The 27,278-nt window shown below is 41.0% G+C and overlaps 1 protein-coding gene across 4 annotated transcripts in view; it reads right to left on the reverse strand.

Moving 5' to 3' along the window:
* The window catches only part of LOC123516504 (E3 ubiquitin-protein ligase HERC2-like), a 456,561-nt gene that overhangs the window by 423,971 nt on the left and 5,312 nt on the right, over positions 1-27,278 (reverse strand). For 3 of the 4 annotated variants that reach the window (XM_045275905.1, XM_045275904.1, XM_045275906.1), the window contains exons 2-6: positions 13,809-13,910; positions 10,009-10,245; positions 8,611-8,938; positions 7,923-8,169; positions 7,601-7,736 (exon numbers count right to left, since the gene is read on the reverse strand). In XM_045275905.1, coding sequence (XP_045131840.1) covers positions 7,601-7,736; positions 7,923-8,169; positions 8,611-8,938; positions 10,009-10,245; positions 13,809-13,905 — 1,045 coding nt within the window. In that variant the 5' untranslated portion in view covers positions 13,906-13,910. The remainder of the gene's footprint in view (positions 1-7,600; positions 7,737-7,922; positions 8,170-8,610; positions 8,939-10,008; positions 10,246-13,808; positions 13,911-27,278) is intronic. The other variant, XM_045275907.1, reaches the window with a different exon arrangement.

Consider the following 27,278-nt stretch of genomic DNA (forward strand, 5'->3'; position numbering starts at 1 on the left):
CTGGATAAGGAAACCTACAACCTCAGTCACTCTTGGGCCATGCCCTACACGACTGAGTGGAAGGCATTTTCCAATAGAGACACCGTCAGCAGAAGGTGACACCACAAAGAAAGTTCAGAGGAGATGTACCTTTTGTGCAATGCAAAAAAAAGTAAAGAGAAGTATTTACAGCTGTGATATTTGCCAAGTTTGCTTGTGCATAACTCCCTGCTTTAAGCTGTACCACACATCAGAACAGCTACCAAAGTAAGAGAGGAAACCATCACATAACTGAAAAAGCAAAAAACAAAAACAAAAAAAATTGGGAGGGTGGAGGGAAACCACATCCAGGTCACAAGTCCTGGACACATTTTTTAATGTGGGTGTGAGTGACTCCATTATCCTAGTAAACATATAAAGAAATTTCACTTTAAAGCCTAAAGTTTGATTTGAGAAACTTGTAAACACGGCGCAAAATTGTGGTAAAGTCTATATAAAGATGCTGTCAAAACGTAACAAAATGCGGTGTAACTAAATTTATGCTGCACACCAGTAGGCGGCAGAAGCTATATATAGACGATTCACATTTTAGGAGACAGCCAACGTCCACTGCCGCCGGCTAGGGGTTAATTCAGCCATTCATAGGTGGATTTCAGCATTTTTGTGTCCAAAAAACATTGCTTGAAATAAAGGCCATTGGACTACATATAGAAAATTACCAAGAAGCTAAGATCAATACTTAATTTCAATTTGAAAGCATATATTATTGGAGCTGCATTTTCAGATATTGTCAATTTCACGTCATGATATTTAACTGACGTCACGGCGGTACCAATAAGATGTCCTGCTACCTATCCAACGTCAGTTCGCTGGCTACCTCCACACAGTCCACGTCAACTCTGCTCGCGCTTTGCTTGGTCAGCCTTCTCCTTTCTAATCTCCGAGTGCTCTTTGTAGGTTTGAGGAACCTCTCTAAAGCTCTCATTGGTACCACCGTGATGTCAGTTAAATATTGTGTCGTGAAATTGTAAGATTAAACGAGTACTTACCAAGTATGAAGTTTGATCGCAATTTCACGAACATTTAACGTCACGGTGGTATACAATGCCCTCCTTCCCAGCCCTTTCTGGTCATGGAGCTCATTTCGAGGTCTCAGCCCCTGCAGTTCTTTGTGGCTGCTTCCTCAAACCTACTCTCTCAATGACGTCGTTAAATGTTCGTGAAATTGCAATCAAACTTTATACTTGGTAAGTACTCATTTAATCTTACAATTTTGTGGCATTTTCCTTTCTTTATCATATCCTCATTAATAGAGGTGAACACTATTTTGATATTTCTTAGTAGATTGTATGTCTCTCCAGTGATCTTGTTTATATATTTCTCAAACAACAGCTTATTAGAAATGGTTACTCCCAAATCCTTTTCTTCTATTCTTTTAGTTGCCTTTATTTTCCAAATAGTTACTTCCTGTATCATGAATCACAGTGAATTGGAGTAATTAGCGGGTTGTTCATGTTTGCCCGGGTTTTGGGACAGTTCTGTATACAAGCGACCCCTGCTTAACGAAGGGGTTACGTTCCTAAAAAACCCTTTGTTAAACAAACCAATTATAACAAGTTTGACCCCTGACAGAACTTCCATCAAGAGTAAACAAAGTGAGAGTGCATCATAGTACAGTGAAAGGTTTAATGAAAGTAAAAATTATGAAATTAACCATTTAAGCAGTTTAATTTAAGACTAAGTCATTATAATGTACACTAATGTATGTATGTAAGTAACTTTATAATGTTGATGATCTTAGATTTATGAAGGGAGGGAGAGTGAAGCGGGAAATACGCTAGCTGGCAACCTGTGGAATGTAAACAAAGGGCGCATCATTCTACCGCATACAAAACTTATGCACCACACTTCCACAAGGTTTTCCATTTTATCCATTGCAGAGTCACGAGTTCAGGTGGTTATTTAGCTTGCAAGGAAGATAAGGTCTCACCAGCCTTCTTAATAGAGTCTGCAACTTGAAAATAGGAAAGACAGTAGATGGAGTCAAGATGGTGGCGAGCAATGCTATTAGTTTTCTCATCTCTCTCGTGTCTGTGAATAATATCCAACTTCACTTCCAGAATAAGAGACTTCCTGGTCTTCTTAGCAAAGCTAGGCAAGATTGCAGGGCGTTATGGTGGCATCTAGAGTGGGGGAAGACGAGCTGCTGCTGACGCTGTTATTGTTTTGAACTAGGGGAGTGAGTGGTGCGTGTTTTGTCCACGAGAGGCGCTGGTGTATTCAAAAGCCTGTCGGCTTGCATGATACAGCGGGGCTTTCAAACTTGGAAAAAATTACCTGGATAAAATTTCGTTAGAGCGAGTTTGGTGTTCGTTAAACGTACAGATGGTAGTAAGAGGAAACCTTTGTTGTAGCGAAATTTTGTTGTGTAAACCTTCATCAAGCGGGGTTGCCTGTATTAATATTAAGTTTTCTTATTTCATGTATTTTGTAAGTATATTTGTATATCATATTAATGAAGATATATTTAGTGTATCTTTTGTATGTTACTTGGGTGAGGATCTACATTATTTAGGGAAGTAAGGTGTTTATGGGTACACTCTGGTTGGCCAGTGGTGACGTTGCCCAGGTTGTGTCAACACCAAGGGTGGTGCCAGCTGTGTGAGGTGCCTGGGTTCCTGGGTCGGCCTTGGAAGGTATGTTAAATGCATTTTAAACTGTTCTACTTGGCTGTGATTATCATGTGTATTGTAAGATGTGGGTTTTGAGCAGGATTTACATGTGGGTGTGGTTCTTGCGCATGAGTTACATGTTGACGGCTGCGGTGCTGGGAGTAGGTGGTGGAAAGCCAGTGACCCGACACGTTATTGCCAAGGGTTGTGCAGAGTGCACCAGTCTCTGTGTGTTCCTTCAAGGCTCAGAAGGTTTAGGATGCATTGTGGGTGTCCAGTGACAGGAGGTACCGCGTAAGTTTCTCTATATTACTATGTATGCCTTTGAAGTTGTGGGGATTGTTTTTTTTTTTTTTTTTTTTTTTTTTTTTAAATCATAATATTGCCATTAAGTTTAGTTTTCTGCTGCACATGGGAGATATATATAATTACCAGGTAGTTTGTTGATAATATTATGACACATGCAAGTTGAAACAATAATGAATTAAAGTTGCAACGTCCTGCCTGATCTCTCATTGGTCATCCTACACTTCCTTTTGTTCTTTCTGCACTCTTTCCAATTCCACCACACTGAATTTCTTGGCATCTAACTTCATGTTCCACTTCAATGACTATTCATTTTTCTTGATCAAGTTTTGATTCAGAGCTTCACAGTCTTCTTTAATTGTTACTTTTCTCATAATCTTAGCATCATCAGTAAAGAGACTCATGTACCTTGCCATCTCTCCTGTCAATGTCATTTACATATATTGCACATGACTGATGCTAGTATTGAGCCTTGTGGAACTCAACTTATTACCACTCTTCATCTCAACTTAATGCCTCTGACTAATGTTCTCATTTCTCATCTGTCAAAAAGCCAATCATCCATTTTAATATTGATCCTTCCAGCGCTATATTTTCCTATTTCCATATTACCCTCACTCCATTGGTTAAGTCACATATTTCTTTTAACATAACCACCACACTCTACACATTCCATGCCAACTAAATTCCACTAAAAAATTACATAATTTTTTACTTAAGAATTACCAACTCCAAGGTTACCTTTTCTTTTCTTCCAACACCATACAATGCAACAAGAATTAAGCTACCAGATGCTGCCAAAAACATATTACCATGCAATCTAGTTGTCCTTCTTTGTACACTATAAACCTCATATGTAACAAGACAAAAGCTGATATTTTTTTTTTTTTTTTATGCAGGAGAGAAGGCCAGCCAAGGGCAACAAAATATATATATATAAAAAAAAAAAAAAAAGTGCTGGTTCTCTAAAAGAAAAGTACAGAGTTAGCTAAAATTAGGGAACAAATGTCTTGATACTCTCTTTAAATAGAAGTCAAGTCATAGGAAGACAGAAATGCAGAAGCAGGGAGGGACTTCCAGAGTTTACCAGAGAAAGGTATGAATGATTGAGAGTAGATTGAAAGTACTAGTTAACTTTTGCATTAGAGAGTTGGACAGAATAGGGACAAGAGGAAGAAGAAAGCCTTGTGCATCAAGGCCAAAGGGGGGAGGCATGCAGTTAGCAAGATGAGTAGAACAGTTAGCATGAAAATAACGATAAAAGATAGAAAGAGATGCAACATTTCAGCAGTGAGAAAGAGGCTGAAGACAGTCAGTCAGAGGAGGGGAGTTGATGAGATGAAAAGCTTTTCATTCCACCCTATCTAATAAAACTGTGTGAGAGGAACCCCCCCAAACATGTGAAGAGTACTCCATACATGGACGGATAAGGCCTTTGTACAGAGTTAGCAGTTTGAGGGGCGAGAAAAACTGACAGAGATACCATAGAATGCTTAACTTCATAGATGTTTTAGCAGAGATGAGATGTGAACTTTCCAGTTAAGATTATGAGTAATGGACAGACTGAAGATATTCAGTGTGGAAGAAAGAGACAGTTGAGTGTCATTGAAGAAGATGGGATAGTTGTCTGGATGATTCTCTCAAGTTGATAGATGGAGGAACTGAGTTTTTGAGGCATTGTAAACTACTAGATTTTCTCTGCCACAATCAGAAATCTTAGAAAGATCAGAAGTCAGGCATTCTGTGGCATCCCTGCATGATCTGCTGACTTCCTGAAGGGTTTGGTCATCTCTGAAAGGGTGGTATCATCAGCGTATGAGTGGATAGGGCAAGAAATTTCATTAAGAACATCATTAATGAACAATAGAAAGAAAGTGGGTGACAGGACAGAACCTGAAGAACACCACTTTTAATAGATTTAGGAGAAGAACAGTGGCTGTCTACTGCAGATGCAATAGAGCAGTTGGAAAGGAAACTTGAGATAAAGTTGCAGAGAGAAGGAAAGAAACTGTAGGAGGGCAGTTTGGAAATTAAAGCTTTATGCCAGACTCTATCAAAAGCTTTTGATATGTCTAATGCAACAGCAAAAGTTTCACCAAAATCTCTAAAAGAGGATGACCAAGACTCAGTAAGGAAAGCCAGAAGATCACCAGTAGAGCGACCTTGACGGAAGCCATACTGGCAATCAGATAGAAGATTGTGAAGTGACAGATGTTTAAGAATCTTCCTATTGAGGATAGATTAAAAACTTTAGACAAGCAAGAGATTAAAGCTATAGGACAGTAGTTTGAAGGATTAGAACGGTCACCCTTTTTAGGAACAGGCTGAATGTAGGCAAACTTCCAGCAAGAAGGAAAGGTAGAAGTCGATAGACAAAGTTGAAAGAGTTTGGCCAGGCAAGGTGCAAGCATGGAAGCACAGTTTTTGAGAACAATAGGAGGGACCCCATCAGGACCATAAGCCTTCCGAGGGTTTAGGCCAGTGAGGGCATGGAAAACATTACAAAGAATTTTGATTGAAGACATGAAATAGTTAGAGGGAGGAGGAGAGGGAGGGACAAGCCCAGAATCATCCAAGGTGGAGTTGTTAGCAAAGGTTTGAGAGAAGAGTTCAGCTTTAGAGACAGAAGAGATGGCAGTGGTGCCATCAGGATGAAATAAAGGAGGGAAAGATGAAGAAGTGAAGTTATTGGAGATATTTTTGGCTAGATGCCAGAAGTCTCAAGGGGAGTTTGAGTTTGAAAGATTTTGACATTTTCTATTTATGAAGGAGTGTTTGGCAAGTTGAAGAACAGACTTGGCATGATTCCGGCAGAAATATAAAGTGCATGAGATTCAGGAGATGGAAGGCTCAAGTACCTTTTGTGGGCAACCTCTCTATCATGTATAGCATGAGAACAGGCTGTGTTAAACCAAGGTCTAGAAGGTTTAGGTTGAGAAAACGAGTGAGCAATGTACACCTCCATGCCAGACACTATCATCTCTGTTATGCATTCAGCACAAAGAGATGGGTCTCTGACAAAGAAACAGTAATCATTACAGGGAAAATCAGCAAAATACCTCCATAGGTCCCCCCAACTGGTAGAGGCAAAATGCCAGAGGCACTTCCACTTTGGGGGATCCTGAAGAGGGATTGGAGAAATAGGACAAGATACAACTTGGCATGATTCCGGGCAGAAATATAGAGTGCATGAGATTCAGGAGATGGAAGGCTCAAGTACCTTTTGTGGGCAACCTCTCTATCATGTATAGCATGAGAACAGGCTGGGTTAAGCCATGGTTTAGAAGGTTTAGGTTGAGAAAAAAGAATGAGGAATGTACACCTCCATACAAGACACTATCATCTCTGTTATGCATTCAGCACAAAGAGATGGGTCTCTGACAAAGAAACAGTAATCATTACAGGGAAAATCAGCAAAATACCTCCATAGGTCCCCCCAACTGGTAGAGGCAAAATGCCAGAGGCACCTCCACTTTGGGGGATCCTGAAGAGGGATTGGAGAAATAGGACAAGATACAGAAATGAGATTGTGATCAGAGGAGCCCAATGGACATGATGGGGTAACAGCATAAGCAGAAGGATTAGAGGTAAGAAAAAGCTCAAGAATGTCTCCAAGACAGTCAGGAATACAAGTAGGGTGTTGCACCAGTTGCTCTAGATCATGGAGGATAGCAAAGTTGAAAGCTAGTTCACCAAGATAGTCAGTGAAGGGAGAGGAAAGCTAAAGCTGGTGGTGAACATTGAAATCTCCAAGGATGGAGATCTCCGCGCAAGGGACAGAATGTGCTCCATTTTGGAAGTTAAATAGTCAAAGAATTTACTGTAGACAGAGGAGTTAGGAGAGAGATAGACAGCACAGATAAATTTAGTTAGAGATTGACTGTTGAGTTGAAGCCAGATGGTGGAAAACTCAGAAGATTCAAGAGTGTGGACACAAGAGGAAGTTAAGTCATTGCACATATAGACACAACATCCAACTTTGGAACAAAAATGAGAACAGAGAAAGTAGGAGGGAATAGAAAAGGGGCTACTGTCAGCAACCTCAGACAGCTGTGTTTTGGTGAGGAAAAGAAGATGAGGTTGAGTAGAGGAGAGGTGGTGTTCTACAGATTGAAAATTAAATATGACTGCAAATGTTGCAAAAGTTAATGTAGAGAAAGTTGAGGGAGATTTCAAGACATCTGAGGTCGTCATCAAGAGAGGAGTCTGACCTGGGGACATTTCTGGTCCCCTCCCTAGAATGGGACTCTGAGGCTGGGTTTAAAGTCACCATTTTTTTAATTTTGAATTTTAAGTGAAGGGTGTATGTGTGGTAAGTGCATGTAATTCTGTGTGAAGGAGAGTTGTCTTTAGAGGGAAGGCTGTGACTGCCCCCTTGAGTTGTGAGACACAAAGGGAAACGTTCAGTGAGACCACAACTAGCTTTAATGGAAAGAATTATGGCATAAGGATCATCATAATAAACAATTACATTCACTGTATAGTCAATACCACAAATTCTGCTATTTACAAACTTTGCACATTCCTTGTAACAATACTATTACAAAACTCAGATAACCTTTTATTTTAGCAGTTTCTGATGAAGATAAAACATAAGTCTTGAGATGCAGATACATACAGGTTTAATTTTTGACAAGACTTACCTCCAGGAACTTGACTGAGGACTACAGATGTGAGGAACTTTTGTGACCGCTCTACAACATCCAGCCAAACAGAAGACACAGCAGACTCATCAAACAGTGTGGCTTCAGGTAGTGTTTCAAGAGCTTCCAGAGATTCCTAAAGAGAAAAAAAAGTATTTCTAAATAACTTTCACAAAATCCGATGGAAGAATATGATAATTACAAAAAAAATAAACACATTAGTAATCTCAATGCACATTTCAGATGTTGCAAGCTTTAACTCTATTTTTTTATTCAAAATCTTAACATTAGTTTTTTATTTGCATTTTTAGATGAAATTTACCTGTAGTAGCTCTGTACAAAGATCTGAGTCTTCTCCTGACCTCCAGGCTCTTCTCAAGAAAGCAAAGGCAAAATTCAGAGCAGCTCGAGAACCTACTCTAGCCAGGCCAAGTGTTGCACGGTCTGCTCCAGTTCCTCTGCCAACCCGACCATCTCCCCATATGTTGCTGGACTGAATTTTCTTTTTACTAGTAGTCTCACCTGGCTTTACCTCTGGTGGTCTGGCTCGTTTTAGAGCAACAAGGTACCTATAAACATCGAAGAGGAAAATTTTGTGAAACTGCCCTTTAATCCTTTTGTTGAGGCTGTCCTTTACATTCTTATTGATTTCTAAATGACTTGGCTATTGCCATTATGATATAACTAGGTTTTCTAATAAATGTTTAAACTGGGAAGGACCATAAAACCAGTAGCTACAGGCTTGTGTCTTTTGACTGATTTTGAGCTTGTTGATGCAAAAGAAACCATTAACAAAGGGGAGACAACTATGACTAAATCTTGCTAATTAAGAGGTCTCTGATAGAATATCTAATTAACGCTGCTTTTTAAGTAGCATTTGGCAGTTTTTCTTCTACTCATTTCCAAGTTGACTTCAAACTTTGAAAAGAGTGAACAAAACACTTCATCCATGAATGCCATGTAATCATTAACAAACTAACAAAAGCAGGAAACTGTAATCACAGTCTGACCTATGAGCCACAATGAAGCGTTGCTGCAGCCGACTGGCAGAAAGGGTAGTGGAAGCAGCATCCAAACACATCAAGCGCTGTTCCCTCACAAGGGCATCAAGGCACTTCCTCAAATCATTTTCCTGTGGCTGAGGACCCCACCGCCACCCTTCCAGAAGTGAATATGATGGTGGTGTGGAGCTTTGACCACTTTCAAACTCCCGTTCAGCTTCCTCCCTATCCAGCTTCTGGCAAGGCCCACAGTTGCACCCACTCTGAGGCCCACAGATACCATCACAGCAAGGGCAAGTAAGCACCCTCATACTACAGTAGTAGTGCCCACTCTCACCTGCAATAACCATAAGTCAATGTTATATAAAAATAATTCCATGCATGAACAAACACACACACACACAAACACACACTTGTGTGTGTTTGCGGTCTATATAAATGACATGGTGGATGGGGTGTCCAGTTATGTGAGCCTATTTGCAGACGATGCAAAATTGTTAAGGAAAGTGAGATGTGCCAAAGATTGCGAATTACTTCAGGAAGACTTGGACAGAATATGGAAATGGAGCTGTACATGGCAAATGGAGTTCAACACGACAAAATGCAAGAAATTAGAGTTTGGCAAGAGTGAAAGAAGAATCAGGGGTATGTACAAGATGGGAAATGAAGACATAAAAACCAGTACTGAAGAAAAAGATCTTGGGGTGACAATTACCAATGACCTATCACCAGAGAGACATATAAACAAAATAATTGGAGAAGTATTGAACTTATTGAGGAACATAAGAGTGGCGTTCATATATTTAGATGAGGAAATGATGAAGAAAATAATTACTGCAATGATAAGATCAAGGCTTGAATATGCAACAATACAGTGGGCTCCAAACTTGAAGAAACACATAAGAAAATTAGAGAAAGTACAGAGGGCTGCGACAAAAATGGTGCCTGACTTGAGAGATTTGACTTATGAGGACAGACTGAACAGGATGCAACTTCCGACCCTGGAAAACAGACGAGAGAGGGGAGACCTGATAGCGATATACAGAGTGATGAATGGCATGGAAAAAATGGACAGGGAAGATCTGTGTATGTGGAATGAAAGATTGTCGAGAGGGCATGGAAAAAAACTAAAGATGGCCACTTATAGGAGAGATGTGAAAAAATATAGCTTCCCTCATAGAAGTGTGGAAGCATGGAATAATTTGGATGTGGAAGTGGTCAGCGCAAGGAATGTTCATGATTTTAAGAAAAAGTTGGACATTAGTAGATATGGAGACGGGACAGTACAAGCGTAGCTCCTTTCCCGTATGTTACAATTAGGTAAATACAATTAGGTAAATATATACACACACACACACACACACACACACACACACACACACACTAACTATAAAATTTTTAACCCACCTTTTCTAGCAGTGGCTCCAGCAGAATTAAGGATTCCCTCAACATGAGGCCCGACAACTTCTCCATCTTTCACCATCTGATTATAAAGTGATGGCAAATTGTCTGGCTGCAGAAGGCTCTGCAGGTCAGACTTCAACCATTTCGAATCCAGGCGGGCTTGGGGCCGGAGGCTAACGCCTCCTGTCCACCCCTGCCACACCAATTCACAATTCATTGCTGTCATTGTAACCACATGGCCTGAAAATTAACAAGAACTGTAATTAATTTACATTTCCTGGAATGCTTTTACAATTCAGACATCTATCAGATATTTCAATATTGTCATGCATGTAAACTAAAAGCTGCTAGACAAAAAACTGTCTCTAATACCTGAAGCACTAAATCTGCAATGTTTTTCTATCTTGCCTTTCACCACACAAAAAAGAACAGCATAAAAAAACAGGATAAACAAAACAATAAAAGAACAATAACTTTGTTCCATCTAATCTAAATTTACTCAATCCTAAACATGCAAACTTGCATCCCATAATGAAGCACAAGCAGGCATCACCAGCCTCTATGATTTCACTGCAGGAAAATGGCTTTTTCAACATTTTCACTCATCTGTCAGCTCTGTAAATTCCAGGCCACACCTCCATCTATTTCTCTGTCAGCACTGCCTTCATTTACCATTTCTAGGTTGATATTATTCATGTGATGCATGGCATATGCACATGTTAACTTTTCTTTTGATAAAACTTATTAAAATGTCTTCAGTCTTGATCCTTATATCTATAATGTGCTCTTATTATCTCTACATATTATGCCAATCATTATTCTCTCTAATCTGCTTCAAACATTTCAGGGAACTAAATTAAGTTTCCAATTGATATGTTTGAAATGGTGGAATGCACTAATTGCAAGTTTTTTTCTTAAATGAGAATGGGAAATCAATTTCTATAATACCAATTTTGTTTACAGAAAGTACTGAATTTCATCTTTATTAATCTTAATTCATTCATTTTTTTTTTTTTTTATTTATCTATTTTATTTATTCTTTTTCTTTTTTTTTATCAAAACCTCCATTGCTCTTGTTGCTGGCAAATTCATATTTAAAGACACTTTCAAATATCTACTTTATTCCAGCTTAATTTCAAAGTCTAGTAAGAAATTGTTGAACATCAATTTGAATTTCATCCCATTCGTCCTGATTCACTTGACTTCTGTCTAAATTAACTGACATACTAGTTTATCTGTGCATTAAATCATCAGAACAACATAACTGACAAATCAGAGACTATCTTTATCTTTTCCATTGATTTGAATTCTTGTTTTTCCTTATTTCAAACTCTTAACATCTCCATATACTGCAGTTTATAAAAAAAAGTGTTGTCATTTCTGATACCTCTAGCATTTTCTTGCTTTCCTATGTAGCTTCAAAGTGACAATGCTTTCTTTATAAATCTTTCAGTGCTTTCATGTGCATTTCCTTTAATGAGGTAATAAAAAAATATAGTAATAAAAAAAAACTTATTTGGAATTCTAAAACAAACTATAAAAATATAATGAATAAAGTCAAGTAGCTCTTTTCAGCATCTTCAGTATTAATTACCAGAAGCTTAGACATAAAATTATACATATCTTAAACAATAAAATACAAATATATTACACTAACTCATCTTTTATTCACACCTTCTGGAATACCATTTTCAAATGTTAATTTTCTGTTCAAACCAATTTAATACATAATTTGTTTGATTTAGATTCTAGACCAGCGTTTCCTAACCTTTTCTGCCATAGCATCCCCTGTTGTCACGTGTAAGCAGTCCAGCACCCCTAACTAATATCTTATCAGAAGGATAAATGAAAGTTAAGTGTGTGCATCACTTCCCAGCACTCCCTATAATTGATTTCAGCACCCACTTGGGATGCTGGCACCCCAAGTTAGGAAATATTGTTCTAGACTGATAATGTCCATACTATAATCTGTTTATTCATATTTAGTTTGAAAACTAGTTTATTCAAACGTATATCTGTACTCACTTACATGATAGTAACATACACTGTCTAGTGTGCATCAGTCACAAGGATCCCAGAAGAAATGAAATCTCTATTTTCATAATTTGACAACAAAGTTGTCCTTGCCTTAATACCAATTCCTTTCCTGACATGCTCTTGGAAGCCAAAATATACATGTATAGTCAATCCTTGAATCACCAGAGCTCATTCAATTGATTTTGAAATTTCAAAAAATTGAGCTGTTTGTCTATTTACAGAAACACATCAGAGATAATTCATAAAAAGTAACCTCCTAGCTAGATGTTTGCATTACTTGTACAGTAGAGATGTACCGATGCATCGGTATCGGAATCGGCAGTATCGGCCCATTTTTTGGGTGTCGGTATTGGTATCGGCTTATTTTATGCCGATATTTCCGATACCTAAAAGGAATTTACTACTTAGTGATATATTCGATATAAGATATTGATGACACCAAATTAATATAATACGGCGTATTAAGTTTCCGTGGTGATTACCGTATGTCATAGAATACTGTTTTTTGTGGTAATAAGCCACAACCTAGAAATTTAGAATAAACTAAACTTTTTTTTCTATTTAATTGAAAATATTAGGTGAAAGCTCACGTTTCTGAATTGGTCTACTAATATCAGATGTCAGATGTCCGATTTAATTAAAGAGAAACATACACTTTTTGCTAATATTTTGTCTGTTTTACAATTTTAATAATTTCAAAAATATTTTTGATCGCCAAAATATCATCAATAAAATTAATGATGAAAATGCACAAGACCAAATGGTAGCTAAAGGAGTAAGAAGTAAGAATTTAAAATAACTGACAAATCAGAAGATTGAGAAGATACTCATTCCAATTACTGAGTAATTTACCTTTGCAAATGGCTTCAAAAAGCTTCTAGAATTGCTCCTATTTCACAAACGTTCTCAGAAGGACTTACAGCATCCCCCAAAAAAAAGCCTCCCATCTGATAACGCTCGCCATCCATCAACTTCATCCTGGTGTCCAGTGCAGTAATCACTATAAGTAGAAGTATCGGTATTGGTAGTAGTATCGGTATCAGTGGTATCGGTATCGGTAATAGTATCAGTATCGGCCCAATTAGGTGGTATCGGTATCGGTATCGGAATCGGCCAAAATTTTGGTATCGGTACATCTCTATTGTACAGTATCATTAATATCTATGAACATGCCAACAGATGTCTGGTATCTTACATTTTCTTTATCATTTCCAATATTTCATAATTAATCATAGCAAGAAAAAAAAAATTAACTAACTCTTGGGTTAGTTAATTGATAAACTGAAATAAGACTGAGTTATGCAGAAATCTACAAAAGACCATTATGTACCTACTTGAAAAAAACTAATTCAATATAATTAACTTGGTGCTAATGTTTATTTGATACCATTATTATATTTATACAAGAAACTTGAATCAATCAGATATATTGAGGTAATATTATCCTAATGTTGATTCAAGAACCAACTATGTATATATACACAGTAAAAAACTCACACATCACTGAATGGGAAGGATGTACAATATTTTACATGCAATACCATGATGGTTCAGCACAAAGACAAGTGGAAAGTATTCATGTGTACAGAAACATAACATTGCAGCATATTCCAACCACACTTTACAAAGGGTCTCAGACTTACATGCACAAAGCTATATGTAAGCTATTGGCTTTTTCTTCTTCTTTTTATACAGATTTAGCAACTTAAAAGTCAATCAGAATGGCTTGAGAAAAGATTTTCTCCTAGTGGTTTTTAAGGTTCTACCTGAGAGAGGGTGTATGCAGTGCTCTCTCTGCATTGCTTCACTTGCCATCTCCCCTGTCTCCTTTGCACTGCAGTGTTTCTCTTCTATATTCACCATGATACCTGGTAAATGGATGTCACATGCAGAGGTCACCAAAATTCTTATCCTGATATCAAAGTGCCTCTAAAGTGAAACTGCAGACATTTTCATTACTACTATAGCTTTGATGGCAATGTCAAACTTTATTCATATTCTCTGGAAACATAAGCCTTAGATGCTCACAAAAAAACAAGCACGGTTGCTAACATACTGCTGATGACTAATTAGTCAGAAGCCTCAATATCACACAAGAAAAAGCTCAGCTACAGTAGGTGATGTGCTTATGTTTGCTCACTAACACAACGGACTGAAGACTGACATGATGTAAGAATGAGTTCTGTGAAATGGCAAAATTACATTCACATGCAGTAATGATTTCCAAGGCAATTATGATGCTGAAGGTTGCTGGTCATTATAAAAGCATTGTACTCTATTGATATGAATTTTCAACACTTTTGTAATTGGGTATAAATTTGCATTGGCAATATACACATACATATGCTACAGCAAACTTGTCTGTTCACTCACTTTTCCAAAGTGAGTCCTAAGGCTGATTTTCTAAAGAATTAAATTAAATGCTTAAAATCACCAGAAGAAACTTAAACAAAAAAAGCAAACTCTTTGTAGTGATGTAAGTATATAATGTATTTAAGAGCAAGAAAAATAAATTCATGAACATAAATCATTGGCAATTATGATGCTGAAGGTTGCTGGTCATTATAAAAGCATTGTACTCTATTGATATGAATTTTCAACACTTTTGTAATTGGGTATAAATTTGCATTGGCAATATACACATGCATATGCTACAGCAAACTTGTCTGTTCACTCACTTTTCCAAAGTGAGTCCTAAGGCTGATTTTCTAAAGAATTAAATTAAATGCTTAAAATCACCAGAAGAAACTTAAACAAAAAAAGCAAACTCTTTGTAGTGATGTAAGTATATAATGTATTTAAGAGCAAGAAAAATAAATTCATGAACATAAATCATTGGTGGGTGACAATTATCTAATAAGACACCAAAAAAAAAATCAAATTTACAAAAATTTCCAGGAATATTGGAATTTCCAACTGAAAATGCATAGACCCATAATCCATGAAGTCAATATCAATAAAATATACAATGGAGTTACCTTCATTTGACAAATTTGACTTAATAACTACTAGACATCCAGTGGGTATAAAAATCACTATGTAAAATTGTTTTATAAAGATAGCAAGTGTCTTGCAAGAAGAATAAGTCACTGTCCTGTGGGATGAATAATAACTTTCTTGCAATGTGAAAAACACTGTACGTATTGCAAGCCTGAGGATATTATCATGATACAATTCCAAATAAACTGTTTACTTTAGGAGAACTGGTTGTACATCAACCAAATCTTAAAAACTTACATTTCAACCAAGAATTTCATGATTGTAGTATGTACCTATACTATGGTTACACTGAAATGCTCCAAAATTTTAAAATTACTACATTATATAATAATTCCTATGAAACACTGTTAATAATTTAATTCACTTAAAAAAAACACTTTGAAAAACTAATGTTCACTACACAATATGTACAACAGAATCTAGGTTCTCAAACCTAATTTGTTTCTGAATGTTGTTTAAAACATGAAATGTTAAAAAGCCGAAGCTACTTTCCATATAGCAATCAATGTAAAATGGACTAATCCATTCCCAGACACCCAATCTTAGTGACTCTTGACAGATGCACCCACTGCTAAGATGACTGCTTCACAACATCTCCAGCTCAGAAATTATTCATCCAAAAATGATGTACTGAATGAACTTAGTGACATATAAGTCATTATAAGATACTGTTCAGATCATTCAGGTATTCTCAAAACCTGCAAGCCTCCTCCTCACTGTATACCTGTGGATCATTTCATATCCAGAGATGATATTTGCAAACCCTTTTTCCACACACAAGTTCAACAGGTATTCCCTTTGTTTCTACATATACTAATTACCCATATGTAATTACATATGCCTATATGCCACTATTCCCACACTCAGCACAGAAAATCAACCAGCACCTCTATATAGAGATTGTGCCTATAAAAGTACCATGTCACCTCAGCATGCATGTGCGGGAACCACCAGCCCAGCTGGCCAATCAAACCTCATATCCTTTCTGTGCTCGGCACGGTGTTCACCTGCACCTCTTCTCACTTCTTCCTGCCTTTTTTGGTGTCTGCTTCCTTGCCGCTTCCATTTCTACTTCTCCCTGAGTTACTATGGCCACTCAGAGATGTGTTGGATGCAAGAGGTGGTTGCCGGAAGAGGCTTTAGAGCCACATTCCTGCTGTGTGTCTTGTCAGCCCGCCATGTGCTCAGCCGAAGACTGGTGTAGTGAGTGTTCCCACCTCTTCCTTCTCCAGTTCCAAGGGTTTACGAAGGATACTGAGAATCGTTCTGCTAAGGAAAAGAAGCGGGCTAAGTTGTCTGGCAGTTCCAGTGAGAAGCGTTCTCACCGGCAGGAGCTGGCTTCTGAGGCCCCTTGGGCCAGCAGGTTTGTCACTGTAGAGTCTGATCTGGCTGCTATGAAGGCTTCTATTGCCAGTTGTCAGCGGTCTTGATGCCCCCTGCCTCCGGTTCTGCGTTTTCAGGGTTTGTGGATGATGGAGCAAGTGTGCGTCCATCCCCCAGGTTGGTGCCAGGTGTAAGGGGGCTCCGGTCTTCCCCCGGCTCAGGCCCTTCAGTGGTGGCTGCTGGTAGTGGAGTGAGTCTCAGTGTGTCCCCTCTTCCAGGTTTGGCTCCGGAAGTGAGTGGGGGGCAGGTTCCCTCTGTTCCAAGCCCTGCCCCGGAGTTGGCTGTCGGGGGAGTGAATTTGCGTGCAGCCTCGCACTCTGCCTCGCCGCCGGTAGCAAGTGGCGTGCCTTCTCCCGCTGTTCCTGGCCCTTTCACGGAATTTTCAGGGCTCAGTGGAGTTAGTGTGTGTGTGGCCCCTCTCCCTAGTCTGGCTCTGGGAGTGAGGGGGTCCAGTCCCCCATTGTTTCAGGCTCTTTCGCGGACTTCTTTGGTTTCTGGGTGTGAGCTTGAGTGCGGCCCCACTCCCTAGCGTGGCCCCAGGAGTGAGTGTGGCACAGACTCCCACTGTGTCAGGTGCTTCCAGGGAGTTTTCAGGTCTTAGTGGAATGAGCTTGCATGCAGCCCCACTCCCCGGTGTGGCTCCAGGACTGAGTGGTTTGCAGGCTCCCGCTAATCCTATTTCTTCCGTGGCTGGTCCTGAGGTCAGTGGATTGAGTCTATATGCGGCTCTTCTCTCTGATAAGGCCTCGGGGGTTTGTGAGGAGCCAGCTCCCGCCATGCCAGTCTCCTCCTTGGGCCTTGTTGGTGGCAAAGAAACGGGACTTCATGGAGTGCCACTCCCTGGTGTGTTGCCGAATGATGGTAATTTTGCAGGCTCAGCAGGCATGTCTTCCATGGGCCTGCCTCATGTTGATTTGCTGCATGGGTCAATGTCCTTGCAGGTCCCACACCGGCCAGTTGATGCGGGCACGGACCCTGGTGGCGCAGTAGTTAGTCAGGCTGCTGCCACAGGCTGGCCTTCATTTTCTGAAGAGGTGGATGAGGTTTTTGATGACGTTCCCTTAGGGGAGGCTGGCACTTCAGATGAGGAGGGTGCGGCCTCCTTTCGCGAGCTTATTACCTCAGTGAGAGAGTCCTTGGGTCTCCCCATGCCCTCTTTTCTTGCTTCCACTCTTTAGACTGGAGTCAAGCATACCTCGGGGACTTCACAACCTGGCCCCACTCTGTAGGTGCTGCCTCATTCTCCCCTGGCCCTGGAGGTTCGCAGGGAACAACTGGGACGTTCCCTGGGGATCCCTAATCCGGCTTCAGCCAAGTTTGCCTTGCCCAGGAGGTGGCCTTCAAGGGCAGAGAGGTGGTACACTCCAGAAGGAGATTCCTGTGGGGCTCTTCCCCTCAATGATGAACTGCTTCACTTGGTGGAGAGTAAAGATCTGTCTGTGAGTCTTCCCTGGCGTATGGCTACTCAATTAAAGGGTATTTTGAGTAGTCTGGTTGATATCACTTCCTGGACAGATCAAGTTCTGGAGCCCTTGCTGGCCTTTCCAGTGCTGCCCCTCAGAGGGGCTTGGACTGACTGGGAACTCTTGCCAGGGAAAATTTAGATATTACAGTCAACCCTCAGCTATCGCGACTTCGGCTATCGCGTTTTATTGCTATCGCGCACCCATGAAAACCTGCTAAGATTTCATTATTGCGACCTCAGATGCCTGCTATCGCGCACCCAGCCATGACGTCATGGGATATCTGAGCGCTCATTGGCCAAAACTGCCTTCACGCCAAGATCAATTCGGCTATCGCGTTTTCGGCTATGGCGCGGCTATTTCGGCCCCAATTGGGCGCGATAGCCGAGGGTTAACCCCTTCGCCCCGGATGTTAAAAAAGCCCGCCTGTATGATATACAGATGGTAGTGCAGCGCGCCCGAGCGCAGGAAACTCGTGCAAGCTTGTCATACTTGTCGTCTTTGTGTATTATATTGCTATTTTTTAGTCACTATATCGCCTCAAGAGGAAAGATATTCTCTCTTCGAGAGAGAGAGAGAGAGAGAGAGAGAGAGAGAGAGAGAGAGAGAGAGAGAGAGAGAGAGAGAGAGAGAGAGAGAGAGAGAGAGAGAGAGAGAGAGAGAGAGAGAGAGATTGACATTTGCTAATATTTTAGACACAAGCGGGACACATGTAGCTTATCTTTCGAGAGGAAGAGGTGGAGGGAGGGAGAGGAGAGAGAGAGAGAGAGAGAGAGAGAGAGAGAGAGAGAGAGAGAGAGAGAGAGAGAGAGAGAGAGAGAGAGAGAGAGAGATTAGAAAATTTGTTGTTTTTTATTTGTGTGTGTGTGTGTATTTACCTAGTTGTAGTTTTACAGGGCCTGGGCTTTATGCTCGTGTGGTCCCGTCTCCATATCTACACTTATCCAATTTTTCTTTAAAACTATGTACACTCTTTGCTGACACCACTTCCTCACTCAAACTGTTCCAAGTCTCAACACATCTTTGCGGGAAACTAAATTTTTAACATCTCTCAGACATCGTCCTTCCTTAGTTTCTTACTATGCGATCTTGTGCTTCTAAAGTCATATTCTTCTCTCAGAATCAGTTTCTCATTATCCACTTCCTCCATTCCGTTAATCAATTTATAAACTTGTATCAGATCCCTCTCTCTCTCTGCTCCAAGGTTGGTAGATCCATTGCCTTTAGTCTCTCCTCATATGCCATCCCTTTAAATTCTGGAACCATTCTTGTAGCCATTTTTGTAGTCTCTAATTTTCTTATGTGTTTCTTTTATGGGGAGTCCACACAACTCCTGCATATTCCAATCTAGGTCTTATTTTAGTACTTATCAATTTCTTCATCATTTCCTTGTCCATATAGTGAAATGCTACTCCAATATTCCTTAGCAAATTATACGCTCTCTGAAAATTCTATCAATATGGCTTACCGGTTGATTATTTTCTTCCATTGTCACTCCCAAGTCCTTTTCCTTTTTACTTTTTCTAGTTCTACTCCATCTCCCATCTTATAGATTCCCACTGGTCTTCTTTCACTTTTTCCCATTTCCATGACATGGCTTTTGTCCACATTGAATTCCATCTCCCATTTTTTGCTCCATTTCCAGATCTTGTTTAAGTCTTCCTGTAGTATTTCACAATCCTCTTTTGTTTAATGACTCTGCACAGTTTCGCATCGTCCGCAAACAGATTTATGTAGCTGTTCACTCCTCTGGCATGTCATTTATATATACGAGAAAAGTATTGGTGCCAATACTGACCCCTGTGGCACTCCGCTGTCTACTGTTCTCCACTTGGACTTCATATCTTTAACTATCGTCCTTATTTCTCTCCCCTTAAGTAATTCTTCATCCATCTCAATGTGCTTCCTTTTAAGCCACCCTTCTCCTCTAACTTCCATAGTAATCTTTCATGTGGCACTTTATCAAAAGCCTTTTTAGATCTAAATAAATACAGTCAACCCATCCTCTCTCTCTTGTACTTTATCAACTATTCTAGAGTAGAAACTCAATAAATTTGTCACACATGATCGACCTTTTCTAAAACCAAATTGGCTATTTGATAATATTTTGTTGTCTTCAAGAAACTCAATCCATTGCTTCTTTATTACTTTTTCACACATCTTGCATATTACACTAGTTAGTGATACCGGTCTGTAATTTAAAGGTTCTTCCTTCCTTCCGCTCTTATATATGGAAACCACCTCAGCTTTTTTCCACTCCACTGGCACTGTTCCATTTTCTACTGAGCATTTTATGATGTTGTATATTGGACTTGCTAGTTCTTCCCTACATTCTTTCAGTATTCTGCCTGAGACTTCATCCGGTCCCATTGCCTTTTCCTCATCCAATTCCGTCATCAACATTTTTATTTCAAGCTTGGTTACTTTAATCTCTTTCATATAGACAGTCTCTCTATTACCGTGTGTGTGTGTGTGTGTTTTCACGAATGTTACCTGTAACTTATCTTTCGAGACGGAGAGGGGGAGGGAGGGAGGAAAGGGAGATGGAGGAGGAGGAGAGAGAGAGAGAGAGAGAGAGAGAGAGAGAGAGAGAGAGAGAGAGAGAGAGAGAGAGAGAGAGAGAGAGAGAGAGAGAGAGATGGGAACAGTCTATGCCATTCGGTAATTTTAGACACAAGGTGGGACGCATGTAGCTTATCTTTAGTGATTGGTGGAGACAAGGATGGTGGGAGGAGCACTAGGATTTCAAGGACAGCATACGGCGTGTGTAGTTGGTATCCAACACACTATACGGGACAACTGAACTGAAGAAAGCTCAGAAAAGAAATATGACGCCTACGTAGGCGTCACCATATTTGCTACTGGGGCTTCATGACGCCCACATAGGCGTCACCATATTGAAGGGGTTAAGTGTATGCAGTTCTGTAAAATGTTCTGTTTAAGGATTATGATGTTACGCAGGCAGGCTGTGGTGAGAAACCTCCCTAATACCTACAGTGACCGGGAGAGACGGCAATTGATGTCTTCCCCCATTGGCTCCCACCTTATTGATGGTCGGACTCTGGCAGCAGTGGAGCAAAGGGAGCAGAGTCCTCACAACGGTCCTTGTATCCCAGCTTGCTCATGGCCTGGCTTCCACAGCCAAGTTTGCCTTGCCCAGGAGGTGGGCTTCAAGGGCAGAGAGGTGGTACACTCCAGAAGGAGATTCCTGTGGGGCTCTTCCCCTCAATGATGAACTGCTTCACTTGGTGGAGAGTAAAGATCTGTCTGTGAGTCTTACCTGGCGTATGGCTACTCAATTAAAGGGTATTTTGAGTAGTCTGGTTGATATCACTTCCTGGACAGATCAAGTTCTGGGGGCCCTTGCTGGCCTTTCCAGTGCTGCCCCTCAGAGGGGCTTGGACTGCCTGGGAGCTCTTGCCAGGGCAAATTTAGATATTATGCAGTTCTGTAAAATGCTCTGTTTAAGGATGATGATGTTACGCAGGCAGGCTGTGGTGAGAAACCTCCCTAATACCTAGAGTGACCGGGAGAGACGGAAATTGAAGTCTTCCCCCATTGGCTCCCACCTTATTGATGGTCGGACTCTGGCAGCAGTGGAGCAGAGGGAGCAGAGTCCTCACAACGGTCCTTGTATCCCAGCTTGCTCGTGGCCTGGCTTCCACAGCTCGGGGTGTCAGGGCTAAGGCTGGTTATACCGTTGTTTCCTGACACCTTGTGCCTCCTTTGGTTCCGCCCCCTCCTGCTCCTAAGGCGAGTGGTTCCTTTCACTCTTGAGGATTCTTCTGTGGCCACTCTAGGGGCTGTCCGGGATCTCACTAGGGACGCTGCAGAGGTGCCGCTACAAGTTGGGGCTTGTCTGCAGCGGCGTTGGCAAGAGTGGGAGAACATTGGGGCCTGCTAGTGGGTGGTCAAGACCCTTTGGTATGGTTACATTCTCCCCTTCCTCAGGGATCCTCCCCTCTCAAGCATACCTGTGGAGTTTCTGGCATACAGGGAGGGCTCAGACCATCATTTGGCTCTGGAGGCCGTGGTTTCCGAGATGCTGGTAAAGGGAGCTATAGAACCGGTGGTAGACCCTCAGGCCAGGTTCTATTCTTGCGTCTTCCTTGTGCCCAAGACCACAGGTGGCTGGAGGCCAATTTGCGATCTTTCGATCTTAAATCATTTCCTGGTGGGTGACCCACTTCTGCATGGAGACAGTTTTGTCAATGCTAGAGTCAATGGCTGAGGGCAAGTGGATGGTTTCCTTGGACCTGTGGGACGCTTACTATCAGGTTCCTATCCACCTTCGGTCACGCAAGTACATGTGGTTCGTCTGGCAGGGCAGAGTTTACCAGTTTCAGACTCTGTGCTTCAGCCTTGCCATGGATCCTCAAGTCTTTATCAAGGTGATGGCTCCCATGTCAGCTTGAGCCCATCGCCTCGGCATACCCTTGCATCGCTATCTGGACGATTGGCTAGTTTCCAGTTCTTCTCGGACTTCATGCCTCAACAATGCCCCGTCTCTTCTGCTTCTGTGTTCTTCAGTGGGAATTCAGGTCAACTGGGCCAAATCCAATCTGTCTTCCAGCCAGAGGAAGCAGTTTCTGGGTATGGTTCTTGACACCGTCAGAGCCCGAGTCTTCCCGTCACCAGATCGGGTCAGACGTTTTCAGGCAGTGGCCTGACAGTTTATGCTGGCCAAGGCTCCACCAGTGTCCCTCTGGAGGTCTTTGCTGGAACATCTTGTGTCCCTAGCATGGTTAGTGCCATGTGGGCTCCTGCAGATGTGTGCTCTGCAGTGGTGCCTAAAGAGGCATTGGCTTCCAACCCAGATTGCTGGTGGGTGGTTCCAAATTGTCAGTGTTTAATAATAATAATAATAATAATAATAATAATAATAATAATAATAATAATAATAATAATAATAATACAGTTTATTAATTTGGCAATGTAAAAATAATTACACTGAAAATGTACAGGGGGGGGGGGCAGACATTAAAAACAATGAAAAGAAATGCTTAACCTAACTATGGATAAACTTAACCAAGAATTAACTTATTAATTTACTTATTTAAGGCTCGCATAATAGTGGGCACCGCGCTAAGTCGGTACCGATCAGTGCGCGGTGCTCTTAAGGGCGCCACGTGATTCTGGTGTCGGGTGGCGCAAGCAGGGGGAGGCACGTCGGGGGGTAGCAGGTGGCGGAGACGTGGATGATGCAGCAGTCCTTCCCAAAATTTTTCCAAGGCTTCCTGGTGTCTTGTGGCCAGCCTCGGCAGACTCAGGCAGGTCAGGGCGTCCTCGTAGGACCTGTAGGCATGCCCAAGGATGACCCTGAACGCCCTCCTCTGAACCCTCTCCAGCTGTTGTCGTTGTGTGAGGTTCAGGGAGGAGGACCACGCTGGGGTAGCGTACATGAGCTTAGGGAGTATAAAGGTGAGGTACACTCCCCTCAGCTCATCTGCCGATACTCCCAGGGACCTGAGTCGGCGCAGTAAATAGATTTTGTATGAGGCTGACCTGATGATGTTGGAAACATGCTGCCTCTGTAGTGCAGCTAGCAGACTTTTTCCTTTTCCTTTTTTGAATCTAAGCATCTGCCAGTGTCAGCGATTACGGGTTATCATTGTGCCCTAGCTCCTGTTCTAAGTCAGTCAGGCATAGACCTTTCCACCGATCCAGACCTTTCTTCTCTGTTCCACTCCTTTGTGGTCTCTTGTCCACCTCATTCACCTCGGTTACCTGCCTGGGACCTTTCTCTGGTCCTTCGGTCCTTGTTACATTCTCCTTATGAGCCCTTGTGGACAGCCTCACTGAGAGATGTCTCGCTTAAGACCGTGTTTCTTCTGGCACTGCTTCGGCTTATCGGATTAGTGGGCTTCATGGCCTGTCAGCTGAGGTGCGTCACTCCAAAGGTTGGATGTCCATGACCTTTTCCTTCCCCCCCGATTTCCTGGCTAAGGCTCAGTGTCCGGGCCAGCATTCCTTCAATGAGTTCACTATTCTCGCTCTTCTTGATTTTGTCAGGGAGGACGAGGTAGACCGCCTTCTTTGTCCGGTTCGGGCAGTCCGTGAGTATCTTCGCAGGATTAGGAATTGTCGGCAGGCCTGCTTTAGGTTGTTGGTCACGGTTTCGGATCCTAGATGAGCTGTCCACCCTCATACCTTGTTTATGTGGATTTGTCAGGTGATTTGGAGGGCCTATGTGAGTGTCTCAGAGGAGGAGTCGCGCCTTCTGAAAGTGAATGCCCATGAGGTTCAGGCTATTGCAACCAGTGTTCTCTTTAGAAAAGTTAAGAGTCTGGACTTGGTCCTCAAGCCTGGTATGTGGAAGAGTATGACCACCTTTGCCTCCTTTTACCTACAGGATGTTACTCATAGGTATTTAGATAGCTTTTCCCTTGGGCCGATAGTTTCAGCGCTGAGGATTGTTCACTGATGCTGGTTTAGTTTCCTTCTGGTTTTCCCTTGTTGTCAGCAACAAGATTTACGGATACATTATTTTCCGTTTTCGGGGCTTTGGCGATTTTGGAGATCGTGTCTTCCATCTTCAGGTTTCTGTTACACCCTCCCACCTATACTTGGGAATCTGGCATATGTAATTACATATGGGTAATTAGTATATGTAGCAACAAAATAGTTTCTTAAAGTAAACCTTTTTTTGTGAATATACTTACCCATATGTAATTACATAGTAAGAGGTTCCCTACCTCCCTCCCCTCTGTGTTTCTGTCAATTTTGGCAGAAAGGATCTGAGGTTTGGTTGGCCAGCTGGTCTGGTGGTTCCCGGCACGCATTTGCGTGAAAGTGACGTGGTACTTTTATAGGCACAACCTCTATACAGAGGTACTGGTTGATTTTCTATGCCGAGTGTGGGGAATAATGGCATATAGGCATATGTAATTACATATGGGTAAGTATATTCACAAAAAAAGGTTTACTTTAAAAACTATTACATATTTACTCATTCCATCTGCTCCCCATTTTCTTACTGCACTTGCGACCTCACTATTTCCAATTACTCAGCAGTCACCCTATCGCACCATAAGACTGTGATGTGGCAGTGCCTTCTTCCCCTCCCTCCCACACATGACTCTCATTTTGATTCATATAGCTGAAAATTGAAAACCCTTCATATTTGCCTATTGTATTCCTGCAACATCTACCTTTCCAATATTTTCTATTACTTCTCTTCTCTCACCGGTATTCATTCCGTTTACATTTATTGTAGCCAGTCTCACCACCTTTCTGTCTCTCCCATGATGAGGTAGGGCCTCTCTCACTCACTGCCATTCAGTCCTCCCTACAAGGGAACCAATGGTGCCTGACAAGGTTGGGACAATATTCTTCTGGGGAGAACACAAATGACCCGATTCTCTATTAAAAACACTGTTAATTTGTAAAATTAGCATCACAATAAACAAAAACAATTCAAAGAAATAAAGAAATACTGTAGGTGGTTACAATTCACAATCCTGTGGCTGTGTTGGTGTCATTCAACAGGGTGTAACAACAATGTGCACCTCATGAAAGTGGGTGAAGGCTAGGCTAGCCTTTCTCCACATAAACTATGCCTATGCATTGCACCAATGTAACCCAAATATATATAACTTCACTGCTTACAATGCTGCCGCAACAGACTAATTGATAAATAAATTCCTGGTGTCAGTTCCCCCCAAAAAATAATCAGAATAAAATACTCATCTAAAAATTTATAATAATAATAGGTATGTTAAGATATACAATTATACCTTGATATACATCTGCTTTGGAATAAGTCTTACTTTGTATACATCCTGTTTGGATGCAAAGAAATTTGCTTGGTATAATTATGACCTTTGTTTGGAATATGGCTCATGTGATAATATCAATATACATTTACCTAGTTGTATTATACAGGGTTTGAGTGGGGCTCATAGTGTCCTGTCTGAATGTCTCCATTTATCTAAATTATTCCTTAAAGTTATGCATATTATGTGCTGTAACAACTTCATTATCCAATGCATTCCACTTTTCCACCGTTCTGTGTGAAAAACTGTGTTTTTCAATATCCTTCACACAGTGCCTCATCCTGATCTTTTCATGTCCTCTTGTCCTTCCATCATCTTCTTGTCTATTTTTTCAATGCCATTGACTATCTTGTACATTGTTATTAGGTCCCCATGTTCTCTTCTATCTTGTAAGGTTGGCAGTCCCATTTCCTTCAGTTGTTCTTCATATGTTAGATCCTTTAATTCCGGCACCATCTTTGTAGCAATCTTCTGTATCCTTTCCAATTTTCTTATATCCTTTTTAGAGCTCGGAGACCACACCACTGCTGCATATTCCAGCCTTGGACATATCATGCTTGTGATGATTTTTTTCATCATATCTTTGTCCATGTATTGAAATGCCACTCTTATATTAGTCAACATTTTATATGATAGTCCAAATATCTTGCTTATGTGTTTTTCAGGGCTCAGATTTTCCTGTATGATCACTCCCAGATCTTTTTCCTCTTTAGTCTTCATTATTTGTTCCTCTCCCATCAAATAGTTCCATACTGGTCTTCTTTTACTCTTTCCTAGTTCCATTATGTGACATTTCTTGGCATTAAACTCCAATTTCCACTTCCTGCTCCACTCATAGATCTTGTTTATATCTTCCTGCAACAGCAGACAGTCCTCTCTGGTTTTGATAACTCTTAGCAGCTTTGCATCATCAGCAAATAAATTTATATAACTGTTTACCCCAATGTGAATGTCGTTTACATAAATCTGAAACATAATGGGGGCTAACACTGACCCTTGTGGCACTCCACTAGTTACTTTACCCCAAGATGAGTATGTATCTCTGATCACAGTTCTCATTTCCTTATCCTTCAAATAATCTCTTGTCCATTCTAGCAAAGTTCCTTGCAGTCCTCCTATGCTCTCTAGTTTCCAAAGTAGTCTTCCATGAGGGACTTTATCAAAAGCCTTTTAATATCCAGGTATACTGTGTCCACCCATCCATCTCTGTTTTCAAGTCCTGCAATAACTCTCGAGTAGAAGCTTAAAAAGTTTGATACACATGACCTCCTGTCCTGAACCCAAATTGTCTGTTCAATATGACTTGCTCCTCTTCTAGAAATTTAACCCATTTTTCTTTGATAATTATTTCACACAACTTCCCAAGACACTTGTAAGTGACACTGGTCTGTAGTTTAGTGGTTCAGTTGCCTTTCCTCCTTTAAATATCGGTATTACATTGGCTCTCTTCCATTCTAGTGGAACTTTCCCTTCATTTATTGAACTTGTAATTATTTCCCAAATTGGATCCAGTAGTTGCTCTTTACATTCTTTTAACACCCAGCCTGATACACCATCTGGCCCCATTGCTTTTCTGACATCCAACTTATCCAATAATCTTCCAATATCCTCTTTG

The sequence above is a fragment of the Portunus trituberculatus genome, chromosome 41 (assembly GCF_017591435.1).
Source record: "Portunus trituberculatus isolate SZX2019 chromosome 41, ASM1759143v1, whole genome shotgun sequence".
Classification (NCBI taxonomy): Eukaryota; Metazoa; Arthropoda; class Malacostraca; order Decapoda; family Portunidae; genus Portunus; species Portunus trituberculatus.